Source organism: Mustela nigripes, chromosome 11 (genome assembly GCF_022355385.1).
Source record: "Mustela nigripes isolate SB6536 chromosome 11, MUSNIG.SB6536, whole genome shotgun sequence".
NCBI classification, from domain to species: Eukaryota; Metazoa; Chordata; class Mammalia; order Carnivora; family Mustelidae; genus Mustela; species Mustela nigripes.
The window spans coordinates 6,518,756-6,534,140 of record NC_081567.1 but is presented as its reverse complement, the minus strand read 5'-3'; the positions used below and the strand labels follow the sequence as shown (position 1 = coordinate 6,534,140).

At 39.5% G+C, this 15,385-nt stretch overlaps 1 protein-coding gene across 1 annotated transcript in view; it reads right to left on the bottom strand.

Moving 5' to 3' along the window:
- The window catches only part of LOC132026519 (cytochrome P450 3A12), a 43,729-nt gene that overhangs the window by 7,625 nt on the left and 20,719 nt on the right, over positions 1-15,385 (bottom strand). The window contains exons 6-11 of the mRNA XM_059414480.1: positions 15,107-15,195; positions 13,328-13,476; positions 8,716-8,843; positions 7,670-7,736; positions 3,709-3,869; positions 2,238-2,464 (exon numbers count right to left, since the gene is read on the bottom strand). Coding sequence (XP_059270463.1) covers positions 2,238-2,464; positions 3,709-3,869; positions 7,670-7,736; positions 8,716-8,843; positions 13,328-13,476; positions 15,107-15,195 — 821 coding nt within the window. The remainder of the gene's footprint in view (positions 1-2,237; positions 2,465-3,708; positions 3,870-7,669; positions 7,737-8,715; positions 8,844-13,327; positions 13,477-15,106; positions 15,196-15,385) is intronic.

Genomic DNA, 15,385 nt, shown 5'->3' with positions numbered 1-15,385 from the left:
AAGGGGGTGGGGTTATGGACATTAGGGAGGGTATGTGCTTTGGTGAGTGCTGTGAAGTGTGTAAACCTGGTGATTCACAGACCTGTACCCCTGGGGATAAAAATATATGTTTATAAAAAATAAAAAATTAATTAAAAATTAAAAAAAAATAAACAAAGTGAAAAAAAAGGATAATGATAATATATACTATGATATAAGCATAATCACAAACACAAATACAGTATGTTGTTTAAAGCTTACTGTTACATTAAGTAGTTAAAAAATATAATATCATTGTATACAGGGACCATATCTTTTTTTAATCAATTAATTTATTTATTTTCCGTGTCACAGAATTCATTGTTTATGCACCACACCCAGTGCTCCATGCAATACGTGCCCTCCATAATACCCACGACATGACGCCCCCAACCTCCCAACCCCCGCCCCTTCAAAACCTTCAGGTTGTTTTCCAGAGCCCATAGTCTCTCATGGTTCATCTCCCCTTCCATTTTCCCTCAACTCCCTTCTCCTCTCCATCTCCACATGTCCTCCATGTTGTTTGTTATGCTCCACAAATAAGTGAAACCATATGATAATTGACTCTCTCTGCTTGACTTATTTCACTCAGCATAATCTCTTCCAGTCCTGTCCATGTTGCTACAAAAGTTGGGTATCCATACTTTCTGATGAGGCATAATATTCCATAGTGTATATGGACCACATCTTCCTTATCCATTCGTCCATTGAAGGGCACCTTGGTTCTTTCCACAGTTGGGCAACCGTGGCCATTGCAGCTATAAACATTGGGGTACAGATGGCCCTTCTTTTCACAACATCTGTATCTTTGGGGTAAATCCCCAGGAGTGAAATTGCAGGGTCATAGGGAAGCTCTATTTTTAATTTCTTGAGGAATCTCCACACTGTTCTCCAAAGTAGCTGCACCAACTTGCATTCCCACCAACAGTGGGAAAATGGTTCCCCTTTCTCCACATCCCCTCCAATACATGTTTGTTTCCTGTCTTGCTAATTTTGGCCATTCCAACTGGTGTAAGGTGGTATCTCAATGTGGTTTTAATATGCATCTCCCTGATGGCTAGTGATGATGAACATTTTTTCATGTGTCTGATAGCCATTTGTATGTCTGCATTGGAGAAGTGTCTGTTCATATCTTCTGCCCATTTTTTGATATGATTGTCTGTTTTGTGTGTGTTGAATTTCAGGAGTTCTTTATAGATCCTGGATATCAACCTTTTGTCTATACTGTCATTTGCAAATATCTTCTCCCATTCCGTGGGTTGCCTCTTTGTTTTTTTGACTGTTTCCTTTGCTGTGCAGAAGCTTTTGATCTTGATGAAGTCCCAAAAGTTCATCTTTGCTTTTGTTTCCTTTGCCTTTGGATACATATTTTGAAAGAAGTTGCTGTGGCTGATATCGAAGAGGTTACTTCCTATGTTCTCCTCTAGGATTCTGATGGATTCCTGTCTCACGCTGAGATCTTTTATCCATTTTGAGTTTATCTTTGTGTACGGTGTAAGAGAATGGTCGAGTTTCATTCTTCTACATATAGCTAGGGACCATATCTTCATAAAATCTTCTACATACAATGGAATATTATGCCCCCATCAGAAAGGATGAATACCCAACTTTTGTATCAACATGGACAGGACTGTTGGAGATTATGCTGAGTGAAATAAGTCAAGCAGAGAAAGTCAATTATATGGTTTTGCTTACTTGTAGAGCACAAGGAATAGGATGGAGGACATTAGGAAAAGGCAAGGAAAAGTGAATTGGGAAAATATGAGGGGGATATGAACCATGGGAGACTGTGAACTCTAAGAAACAAACTGAGAGTTTTGGAGGGGACGTAGGTGGGGGGTTAAGTGAGCCTGGTGGTGGGTATCAAGGAGGACACATATTGCATATAGCACTGGTGTGGTGCATAAACAGTAAATCTTGGAACACTAAAAAAAATCTAAATTTTTATTAATCTATATGCATAGAAAAATATCCACAAGGACATATGTCATATGATTAATAATGATGTATGTGACTGGTGATGACATTAATCTTCTTTTTTCCCAACTAGGCTTTGCAAAATTTTTACAATGATCATCTCATAATAAAAAATACTTCTAAAAACAAAAAGATGTATAAATAAATAATTGTCAGCCACATGTTTCTCATCTATACGAAGGAAATATCAGAATATCCTCCAAAATGAGGGGGGGGGTTCCCCAATCCAGGGCTCCCTGTACCTTTCAGGACGGAACTCCTCAGGCTCTGGCCAGAGATCCTGGTCTCGGTGAAGAGTAAAGACTGGCACCATCACCACTGTCCCTTTGGGAATGAACACACCACTGATCTCCACATCTTTCTTACAGACCCTCTCAATTCTACCACCAATTGGGTATAATCTCAGAGTTTCATTCAACACCATGTCCAGATACTCCATCTGTACAAGGTCATCGTAAGTAGGTGGTGCCTGGAAGGAAAGAAACAGATTTTGATACATTGAGATGTGGAATCATCATTCAACTCACTTTATACACTACTACTAAAGTTAGGAACATCTAAGAATCATGAATTTTGATAAAGGGCATTTATGGGCGTTTTCATATCTACCATGTCCTTTGACCTGCTCAGTGGCCCGCTGACATGTGAGCAATAGTAATGACGAGGGGAGACGGCTGGGACAATCCCCTAATCAGGGTCTGAAATCCTTCCTAGGTAGTGATTTTTCTTCCTCATGTGAACAAAAGAGACTAGACTGTGACAGTTAATGGGTTTTTTTTTAGTTATTTATTTAAGTTCAATTTAGTTAACATATAGTGTATTATGAGTTCCAGGTGTAGAATTTAATAATTCATTACTTGCATATAACACCCAGTGCTCATTACATCAGGTGCCCTCCTTAATGCCGATCACCCACTTACCCCATCCTCTCATCCACTCCCCTCCAGAAACCCCCAGTTTGTTTCCTATACTTAAGAGTTATAGTTTGTCTCCCTCCCTATCTTTATCTTATTTTATTTCGCCTTCCCTCTGATCCTTAGTCATCAGTGAAGTATGTTGAAGTCACCATCTCCTTTCAAAACAGAGGTCACACACCCACACCATAGAAGAAGAATGGGTAACAGAAAATATCTCCTCTTCCACATAAACTCTTCTAGTGGAAATATCCTGCTTTATATCTTTTCAATTATATTTACAATATTTCGAGAGAAACACTGTATTACATAAAAACTATAACTGAGGGAGACACTAGTTCCTTTCAACACAAATAGGGGAAGAGAGGGATAGGACTGGATGCCACCAACTAAGGGAACACAATTTCAGTTCTAGAGAATATTGTGAAGGGAATCAGATCTTAGCCCCAACCTCTGTTGCTGGAAAGGTCTCCTCATTATTGGTCTGGGGGTTCACTCTTTGCCCAATAAGGTACTCCAGCCCCCGAGGCCAGGTCTGTTCATAAGCTGGGAGTTTAGTTCCTTGTTCCCCAGCCAACAATTAGTTTCCAAGTTCCAGATAATACAGGTATAAGAAAGTGGAACCTCTCTCCCCAGTTCCACCAAATAACTACATGAAGCAAAGTCTCACCCCCATGATGGACATGCAAATGAGTGTTATAAGTAAACCTTTTTATGAAAACACCGGATTTGAGAGCTAATCTGTTACTGATATATAATCAAGCCTATTCTGACTCCTTCCTCAGTAATACCCACTCACCTTCTTGGGGAAAGTTGCATCAATCTCCTCCTGCAGTTTCTGTTGGACATCAGGGTGAGTGGCCAATTCATACACAAGGAAAGAAAGAGAAGTACTAGTGGACTCATAGCCAGCAAAAATAAAGATAATAGATTGGGCCACAAGTTCCAGATCAGACAGAGCTAAAAGGAGAAGAAAGACATTTGAACTAAAACAGATGAATATAAAATACCACATTTTAGATGATGAGAAATCTATTTGAAACACACAGTTCCCTTGGGGGAAAATTTAAAAACAATCCAGAGTCAAACTCACAGTGGTTTGCACTCTGATGTCTATTTTACAGAGCCAGAAAACCCAGAAGTTGTCTTGACTTGGTTATTCCCATGGCGTATACTATTATTATTGTTTTTTTTATTTCTTTTCAGCATAACAGTACTCATTGTTTTTGCACCACACCCAGTGCTCCATGCAATACGTGTCCTCCTTAATACCCACCATCTGGCTCCCCCAACCTCCCACCACCCGCCCCTTCAAAACCTTCAGGTTGTTTTCCAGAGCCCATAGTCTCTCATGGTTCACCTCCCCTTCCAATTTCCCTCAACTCCTTTCTCCTCTCCATCTCCACATGTCCTCCATGTTGTTTGTTATGATCCACAAATAAGTGAAACCGTATGATAATTAACTCTCTCTGCTTGATTTATTTCACTCAGCATAATCTCTTCCAGTCCCGTCCATGTTGCTACAAAAGTTGGGTATTCGTCCTTTCTGATGGAGGCATAATACTCCATAGTGTATATGGACCACATCTTCCTTATCCATTCGTCCGTTGAAGGGCATCTTGGTTCTTTCCACAGTTTGGCGACCGTGGCCATTGCTGATATAAACATTGGGGTACAGATGGCCCTTCTTTTCACTACATCTGTATCTTTGGGGTAAATCCCCAGGAGTGCAATTGCAGGGTCATAGGGCAGCTCTATTTTTAATTTCTTGAGGAATCTCCACACTGTTCTCCAAAGTGGCTGCACCGACTTGCATTTCCACCAACAGTGTAAGAGGGTTCCCCTTTCTCCACATCCTCTCCAACACATTTTGTTTCCTGTCTTGCTAATTTTGGCCATTCTAACTGGTGTAAGATAGTATCTAAATGTGGTGGTTTTTTTTAATATAATTTTTTATTTTTTATAAACATATATTTTTATCCCCAGGGGTACAGGTCTGTGAATCACCAGGTTTACACACTTCACAGCACTCACCAAAGCACCTTCTAAATGTGGTTTTAATTTGAATCTCCCTAATGGTTAGTCTTCGACAAAGCAGAAAAAAATATACAGTGGAAAAAGCACAGTTTCTCCAATAAATGGTGTTTGGAAAATTAGACAGCTATATGTAGAAGAATGAATCTTGACCATTCTCTTACACCATACACAAAGATAAACTCGAAATGAATAAAAGACCTCAACATGAGACAGGAATCCATCAGAATCCTAGAGGAGAACATAGGCAGTAACCTCTTCGATATCAGCCACAGCAACTTCTTTCAAGATATGTCTCCAAAGGCAAAGGAAACAAAAGCGAAGATCAACTTTTGGGACTTCATCAAGATCAAAAGCTTCTGCACAGCAAAGGAAACAGTCAAGAAAACAAAGAGGCAACCCACGGAATGGGAGAAGATATTTGCAAAGGACAGTACAGACAAAAGGTTGATATCCAGGATCTATAATGAACTCCTCAAACTCAACACACACAAAACAGACAATCATATCAAAAAATGGGCAAAAGATATGGACAGACACTTCTCCATAGAAGACATACAAATGGCTATCAGACACATGAAAAAATGTCCATCATCACTAGCCATCAGGGATATTCAAATTAAAAGCACATTGAGATATCACCTGACATCAGGTAGAATGGCCAAAATTAGCAAGACAGGAAATAACATGTGTTGGAGAGGATGTGGAGAAAGGGGAACCCTCTTACACTGTTGGTGGGAATGCAAGTTGGTGCAGCTACTTTGGAGAACAGTGTGGAGATTCCTCAAGAAATTAAAAATAGAACTTCCCTATGACCCTGCCATTGCACTCCTGGGTATTTACCCCAAAGATACAGATGTAGTGAAAAGAAGGGCCATCTGTACCCCAATGTTTATAGCAGCAATGGCCACGGTCGCCAAACTGTGGAAAGAACCAAGATGCCCTTCAACGGACGAATGGATAGGAAGTTGTGGTCCATATACACTATGGAGTATTATGCCTCCATCAGAAAGGACAAATACCCAACTTTTGTAGCAACATGGATGGGACTAGAAGAGATTATGCTGAGTGAAATAAGTCAAGCAGAGAGAGTTAATTATCATACGGTTTCATTTATTTGTGGAGCATAACAAAAAGCATGGAGGACATAGGCAGTTAGAGAGAAGGGGTTTGGGGTAAATTGGAAGGGGAGGTGAATCATGAGAGACTATGGACTCTGAAAAACAATCTTAGGGGTTTGAAGTGGCGGGAGGGCGGGAGGTCGAGGTACCAGGTGGTGGGTATTTTCGAGGGCACGGATTGCATGGAGTACTGGGTGTGGTGAAAAAAATAATGATACTGTTATGCTGAAAATAAATAAATTTTTTAAAAAGTTTATTGCAGCACAGAAGAAATGCTTAAATCACAAGAGTAATACTGAATTTTAAATAAATTATAAGCAAAGAAAAAAAATTAAAGTCTAGGGCTGCCTGATGACTCAGTTGGTTAAGCAACTGCCTTTGGCTCAGGTCATGATCCCAGAGTCCTGGGATCAAGTCCCACATCGGGCTCCCAGCTCCATGGGGAGTCTGCTTCTCCTTTTGACCATCTCTCCTCTTATTCTCTCTCTCTCTCTCTCTCTCTAATAAATAAATAAAATCTTTTTAAAAAATACATAATGTCTATTGGGATGCCTGTGTGGCTCAGTCAGTTAAGTGTCTGTCTTCAGCTCAGGTCATGATCCCAGAGTCCTGGGATAAAGTCCTGTTGGTCTCCTTGTTCAGTAGGAAGACTGCTTCTCTTTCTGTCTGCCTCTCCCTCTCCTGTGTTAGCTCTCTCACTAACAAATAAACTAAATCTTTTAAAATAAATAAAGTCTACTGAAAACATAAAAAAAAGAAGTTGAAAGGAAAAAAAGAACACAGGAACCCAAATGAAAGGACTTACAGAGACAAAGCTGATAAAATTAACAATCTAAATTAAAAAATCATATAAGAGATTAAGTAAGTAATTAATATATGAGATCATACTGCCATTTATAAATAGACAAATTCAGAATACTGGATATTATACACAACTAGCCAATTGTTGAACACTGCATAAAAACTCATGATATTAAGAGTCACTTATGGTTTGTCTCCCTCCCAATCCCATCTTGTTTCACTGATTCTTCTCCTACCAAAACAAACTGAGGGTTGCCGGGGGGAGGGGGTTGGGGAGAAGGGGGTGGGATTATGGACATTGGGGAGGGTATGTGATTTGGTGAGTGCTGTGAAGTGTGTAAACCTGGTGATTCACAGACCTGTACCCCTGGGGATAAAAATATATGTATATAAAAAATAAAAAATTTAAAAAAAAAACTCATGATATACTCTATGCTGGCTAACTAGATATAATAAAAAAATAAAAATAAAAATAAAAAATAAATAAATACAATAATGGTGATGAATGGAAAGTTCACCCTAACAATGGACTATCACTCCAAATGTAGAAGAAAGTCATCATTTGCAACCATCATAGTAATAATTGTTTTTGTCAAATACCATCTTTGACTATCATTGCCCTTTGAGCTTTGAACAAACTGTGGCTGTGTTCTTGAAAATGCTCTGGCTACCGTTTGATCTGAACATGTGTCTTCCTTTGATTTTCTGATATTCCATCTACTAAAAATCTTCCTCTGTATCTCAGAACCATCTCCCGTCTCTGAGATACCCCATCAAGTGCCCTTTGAAGCTCTCCTGGCTTACCTTTATGGGTGTCCATTTCTTTGGAATTCTGAGAGTTAATCATCAGCTGAAGAAAATCCACTCGGTGCTGGACACAGAAAGAGACATTTCAGTGACAAAAAGTCACTTGTGAAGTCAGAAATAAACAGGGGTGCAGAACCTAACTTTCTCCTGAGATTATGGCTCCTTTACACCCAGGGTCCACAGAAGCTTCTGTGTCAGCATCTTCCAATGCCCCACCCTCTCAGAACTCTGCAAAATCTACAGAGAGATCCTGGGGTACCAGTCCTATCTCCCTGTCCTATAGAGACCCTAGTGCCTGCCACCAGGCCTAAGAACAGCTAACCCTACTTGGCCAGCTTGCAGCCTCAGTGCCCAAAGAAGACACCTGCTCATTCCAGACTATGACAGCCTCAAATTTAACATAACCAGGCACCTGAGGGGACCATCTACCAGAGAACGTGTAAGAAAAGACATGTGGAGGGCGCCTGGGTGGCTCAGTGTGTTAAGCCGCTGCCTTCAGCTCAGGTCATGATCTCAGGGTCCTGGGATCGAGTCCCGCATCAGGCTCTCTGCTCAGCAGGGAGTCTGCTTCCTCCTCTTTCCCTCTGCCTGCCTCTCTGCCTACTTGTGATCTCTCTCTGTCAAATAAATAAATAAAATCTTAAAAAAAAAAAAAAAGAAAGAAAAGACACGTGGAATTGAAGGGATCCTTTGCCAGTGTATGGCAAAATTATACTACCAGGAAAATGATTTTACACAGTAATTTTTATGCTTTGACCATTTGTTGAAGGGAAGTGATAGCTTTTCTCTCACCAAAGTTTATGCACTGACATACTCATTGGCAAACTTATTCTTAAATTTTAAACACTCTCTGACTCATCTTCTTATCTCCTCTCCTGACCTCCACCTTTTCGTTGTCTCTAAAAACATTAGAAGTCTCTTGCCCTAAACTCTAGAGTTCTCTGTTTACCATAAAAACATACTTAGTAGTGTACACATCAGATGCATACAGCTCAATAAAAGATCAAAAGTTAACATGCACATGGAACCACCACTGTATTTACCTTTTGTTTATCTTTGAGGCGACTTTCCTTCATCCGTTCTACAGATTTCTTGAAAAAATCAGTAACTCTTTTTGGAAATATCCAGATATTTAACATTTCAAAAACTGGGGTAAGGAATGGAAACAGTACTATAAGAAAAAAAAATGGAAATATCAATGAAAATGCAAAATTTTCCTAGAGCAATTATAATTTGGTCTACCAACCTGAGGATTAAAAGACACCAACATTCATGGTTATTCCCTCTATGTCATTTATTCAAAATTTCAAGCTAATGGCTAAGCCACAGCAAGTCACACACACAGGCCACCATTAGAGCAGTCAGATCAGTGTCTCCTGCCACATCTATGGGGTGACCAAAGGAAGAGGATTATATTCTTGGATCTCTTAGCCTTTTATTTTGGACTAGAGCCTCTTTGGAAACACAAGACCATAATATGCTACTTTAATATATCACACCATTTAAGAAATTGTGTCAGGATGGAATAATACATAGTATGCCCTTCAACAATAATGGAGTAAAACTAGAAAACAAAAACACAAACAACATGGAAAACCCATGAATCTGTGAAAATTACACAATACATTCTTATACAGCCAGTCAGCAAAGAAGAAACATAAAGGGCATTTTAGAATTACTTGGAGAATATATGCATGAAGAAACCACACACCAAAACTTATGCAATGTATCAAAAGCAATGACCAGAAAGAAATTTATCATTATATATGCCTACATTATATATGCCTATCTAAAAATAGAACCAAGATCCAAATCAATGACCCAGCTTTCTGTCAAAAACATGCCGAAAATACAAGAGCACACTAAACTAAAAGCAAGCAGAAGGAAGCATATAATGTAGACAAGAGCAGAAACTTAGGAATTAGAGACTAAAAAACAAGAGAAAATTCAAAGAAATCAAAGCTGATTCTTTCAAAAGACCTTTAGCTAGACAACCAAGGAAAAAGGAGAAGACATTGTAATTACTGTCATCAGAAGTGAAAGATGAGATTACTGCTGACATTACAAAAATAAAAAGGACTACAGAGGTGGGGCGGTTGGGTGGCTCAGTGGGTTAAAGCCTCTGCCTTTGATCAGGTCATGCCCCCAGGGTCCTGGGATCCTGTATCCCAACCCCACATTGGTCTCTCTGCTCAGCAAGGAGCCTGCTTCCTCCTCTCTCTCTGCCTGCCTCTCTGTCTACATGTGATCTCTGTCTGTCAAATAAATAAATAAATAATCTTTTTTTTTTTTTAAAGGACTACAGGGAATACTATGAAACTGAATGCCAATAAATTAGACAAAATGGGAAAATCCCTAGAAAAAGATAAACTAGAATAAAATGACACACACACAGGCAATCTGAAAGACAAATAAAAAGACAGAGTTAGTAGTGAAGAAACTACTGACAAAAAGAAGCTCAGCTCCAGATGGTTTCTTAGGTGAGTTCTTGCAAATATTTAAAATGCAGTCAACACTAATTTTGCACAAATTCCTCAAAAAATAGAAGAGGTAGGAAGATTTTCAGTACTGGCATAAAAACAGACACATAGACCAGTGAAACAGAATAGAGAGCCCAGATATGGACCCTCAACTCTATGGTCAATTAATCTTCGACAAAACAGGAAAAAATATCCAGTGGAAAAAAGACAGTTTCTGGGGCACCTGGGTGGCTCAGTGGGTTAAAGCCTCTGCCTTCAGCTCAGGTCATGATCTCAGGGTCCTGGGATTGAGCCCCGCATTGGGCTCTCTGCTCAGTAGGGAGCCTGCTTCCCTCCTTCTCTCTGCCTGTCTCTCTGCCTACTTGAGATCTCTCTCTCTCTGTCAAATAAATAAATAAAATCTTTAAAAAAAAAAAAAAGACAGTCTCTTCAATAAATGGTGCTGGGAAAACCGGACAGCTATATGTAGAAGAATGAATTTCAACCATTCTCTTACACCGTACATAAAGATAAATTCAAAATGGATAAAAGACCTCAACATGAGACAGGAATCCATCAGAATCCTAGAGGAGAACATAGGCAGTAACCTCTTCAATATCAGCCACAGCAACTTCTTTCAAGATATGTCTCCAAAGGCAAAGGAAACAAAAGCAAAAATAAACTTTTGGGACTTCATCAAGATCAAAAGCTTCTGCACAGCAAAGGAAACAGTCAAGAAAACAAAGAGGCAACCCACGGAATGGGAGAAGATATTTGCAAAGGACAGTACAGACAAAAGGTTGATATCCAGGATCTATAATGAACTCCTCAAACTCAACACACACAAAACAGGCAATCATAGCAAAAAATGGGCAGAAGATATGAACAGACACTTCTCCATAGAAGACATACAAATGGCTATCAGACACATGAAAAAATGTTCATCATCACTAGCCATCAGGGATATTCAAATTAAAACCACATTGAGATATCACCTTACACCAGTTAGAATGGCCAAAATTAGCAAGACAGGAAACAACATGTGTTGGAGAGGATGTGGAGAAAGGGGAACCCTCTTCCACTGTTGGTGGGAATGCAAGCTGGTGCAGCCTCTTTGGAGAACAGTGTGGAGATTCCTCAAGAAATTAAAAATAGAACTTCCCTATGACCCTGCCATTGCACTCCTGGGTATTTACCCCAAAGATAAAGATTTAGTGAAAAGAAGGGCCATCTGTACCCCCCCCCCAATGTTCATAGCAGCAATGTCCACAACATCCAAACTGTGGAAAGAGCTGAGATGCCCTTCAACAGACGAATGGATAAAGAACATATGGGATACACACACACACACACACACACACACACACACACACATACATATAATGCATACATACATGCACACATACACACAATGGAATGTTATTCAGCCATCAAAAAGGATCAATACCCACCATTTGCATCAACATGGATGGAACTGGAGGGGATTATGCTGAATGAAATAAGTGAAGCAGAGAAAGACAATTATCGTATGGTTTCACTCATATGTAGAACATAAGGAATAGTGTGGAAGATTACAGAAAAAGGGAGGGAAAATTGAATGTGAAGAAATCAGAGAGGGAGACAAACCATGAGAGACTCTGGACTTGGGGAATCAAATTGAGAGTTTTAGAGGGGAGGGGTTTGGGGGGATGGGTGAGGCTGGATGGGTATTAAGGAGGGCACAATTGCATGAAGCACTGGCTGTTATACCCAACAATGAATTGTGGAACACTGCATCAGGAACTTATGATGTACTGTATGGTGACTATAAAAAATATTTTTAAAAAGGATGGGTAGAGATTGGAACCTTCACATTTTACGGGTGGGAATGTAAAATGGTGTCGTTATTGTGGAAAACAGTTTGGCAGTTACTTATTAAATTAAAAACACTAGACTTTAGCAACACAGCAAGTTATAAAGCAAAGCATTGTACAAACTTAGCAAAGTTACTTTTACAAGTCTACCTCCAAATACACACCCAAAAGAGTTGAAAACAGGTATTCAAGCAAAAACCTGTGCATGAATGTGGATAGCACCCCTGTTCACAATAGCCAAGAATTGGAAACAACCCAAATGTCCATCAAATGATAAAAGGACAAACAAAATGCAGCATGTCCATACAATGAAATATTGTTCTGTCATAAAAAGAAAGTTCTGATGGATGGTGCAACATGGATGAAACTTGAAAACATTATGCTAATGAAGGAAGGCAGCCAGAAAGATCACACGTTATATGATTCTATCTGTATGAAGAGTCCAGAAGAGGTTAATCTGTCAAGACAGAAAGTAGATTAGTGGTTGCTTAGGGCTAAGAGACGTGGGTAGTGATAGTCAAACAATAAAGTACAGAATTTCTGTGTTGACAACAATATTCCAACCATTGACTGCAGCAAATTGCTCATATCTTTGAAGGCACTAAGCAGAATTTTCAGATTCCTTGAATCATAACAGACATACAGCACTGTTTCTGATAAGGTGTACTGCATACACTTGACATACATATATAAAAATGATCACAATAAGATTAGTTAACATCCATCATCTCATATAGTTATAAAAAACAAATTTTTCTGCCATTATGATGAGAACTTCTACAGTCTATTCTCTTGGCAATCTACAAACACATCAGACAGCAGAGCTAACTATAGTCCCCACATTGTGTTTACAGTCCAGTACTCATCTATCTTATAACTGAAAGTGTGCAACTTTGGTCACCTTCATTCAAGTACCACCCCCAACCCCTGCCTCTGATAACCACAAATCTGATCTCCTTTTTGTAGGACTTGGTTTCTTGTACTATTTTTTTATTCCACATGTAATTGAGGTCATACAGTATTTGTCTTTCTCTGATTCATTTCATTTATTGTAATGCCCTTGGGATCCATCCATGTGGTCCAAATACAGAATGTCTTTCCATTTTTATGGCTAAATAAGACTTCATGGTATATACATACCACATTTTCATTACCCATTCCTTGGATGATGAACACTCAGGCTGTAAAACTGAACTGTACATTTTAAAAGGGGGAACATATATGTTAGATGAAGTTATATCTCAGTAAAATTGGTGTAGAAAGGTAGGAAGAGAAGTGAGGGAGGAAGGAAGAAAGGGAAAAAGAGGAAGGAAGGAAAAAAAGAAAACTAGTACTGAACGTACTTATTGAGAATAATAATGGATCAAGGAAATCAAATTTTAAGAGCTTCTTAGTATTTTCCACGAAGGGATCCTTTGGGTTGTTGAGGGAATCAATGTTCACTCCAAATGATGTGCTGGTAATCACATCCATGCTGTAGGCCCCAAAGATGCTGTGAGAGAAAGAAAAAACATGTGTAATTAAAATCACCACCTCTTTACTATCTTAATCCAACACATGCAGCAAAAAGTGCACGTAGATTCCAATGTCCAGTCAAGAGAAAACCCACACATTCAAAACCATCTTCTGCATCATCTGAAGAGTCTAGATGCCATCACACTCACTCATGAGGTGCTTGTGAGGTGCCAATGATGCAGCTGGTCTTGTGCTAGGAGTGATGGGGACACTGTGACATGTTAGACACACTTCTGAGCTCAAGGAGCTAAGTCACGGAGGGATAGAGACCCAAAGTTGGACAAATTACAGTAGCATGCTTTGAGTATGGGCAGCAGAAGGTGGATAAGCACTGTGTCTGAGCAGGACAAATGGTAGGATAATTAACTCTTCCTCATGAAGTCAAGAACCGTGAAATTGATCTGGATCTTCTCTCACCACAGTATCTGTGCTCAGAGCTGATTCCTCTTCAGCACATTATAGAACACCAACACCCTGTTCTGTGCTGCAAGGACCACAATCCCTTCTTCTCTACACCCTGGCTAAGTGTCCTGAAAGACCCACTCTGTCTCATCTTCATCAATCTGAGATTGTCCTGAGGACTCATTCATTTTTGGAAAATGTAAGAACTAAGAATGTTTATACTTTAAAGATATATATTAAGTCACACCAAAATTGATTTAGGGGATTCCATAGTTAAGTGACCACATGCCAATAGTTTTCCTAGGACAATCCCAATGTACATCTGTTCATCCTGCATAATTTAAAATATCCCAAGTTGGGGGACGCCTGGGTGGCTCAGTGGGTTAAGCCCCTGCCTTTGGCTCAGGTCATGATCTCAGGGTCCTGGGATCAAGCCCCGCATCAGACTCTCTGCTCAGCAGGGAGCCTGCTTCCTCTCTCTCACTCTCTGCCTGCCTCTCTGCCTGCTTGTGATCTCTCTGTGTCAAATAAATAAATAAAATCTTTTTAAAAAATTATATAATTAAAAAAAATCCCAAGTTGGGAAAAAATAAATAAATATTTTTTATTTTATGTATATTATACATGTATGCATGTGTGTACACACACACACACTTATATATATATACACATACACACATATAGTGTCACCATCCCATTACATGAGCAGGGCCTTCTCTTTTTTGAGACTGAAAGAAGGACAGCTGGTCATGAGAATTAATATCTAGTGTTTTGCTAATATCCTCAACAAAATCAAGAAGGGTCTTAAGTTGTTCCAAGTTCCACATATTAATGTTCTTACTCCACCCAGTGCCCATCAATATGTACCAAGTACCTTCCCCTCCCACCATACATACCCTCTACACTCAAATATTTGGTACATTTTTTTTTCCAATCATGTATTGTGGTCTTCCAGAATATCCAAGGTGACAGTTAAGCAGATAAATTAATCCTACCTCATATACACTAAAGAAGACCCTTTCTCTTCTGACTGTCCTGCTTTTTAGGTAAGCTACCTCTTCTTGACTGGCCCACTGGAGTTGTAACACCACATGCATACTTCAGCTGCTTCACTGGAGTGACTCAACAGTGGCAGTTGGCTCTGTGGCAGCAGCTGGAAAATGTCATGACAGAGCTGGAATCCCAGCAGCTGCACTCCTACTTACTCTTTCAAGTTGACAGGTTTGCCTTTCTCGGCCTCCTTCCTCACGTTCTTCACCAACACATCTCCATACTGGCTAATGATGGAGAACATCTACACACAAAATACAACACCACCTGAAGTTAAATCTGAGAATCAAGTCCTAGAATGATGTGGCTCTCACAAGCATGGAGCAGTGATTTGTAATAACAAATCTTATCATGTCTGTTATAGGACATTAAAAAGGCCATTTTTATGAAGCCCAAATTCTGCAGACTTCCCCTTTGAGATGGACTATGATTGT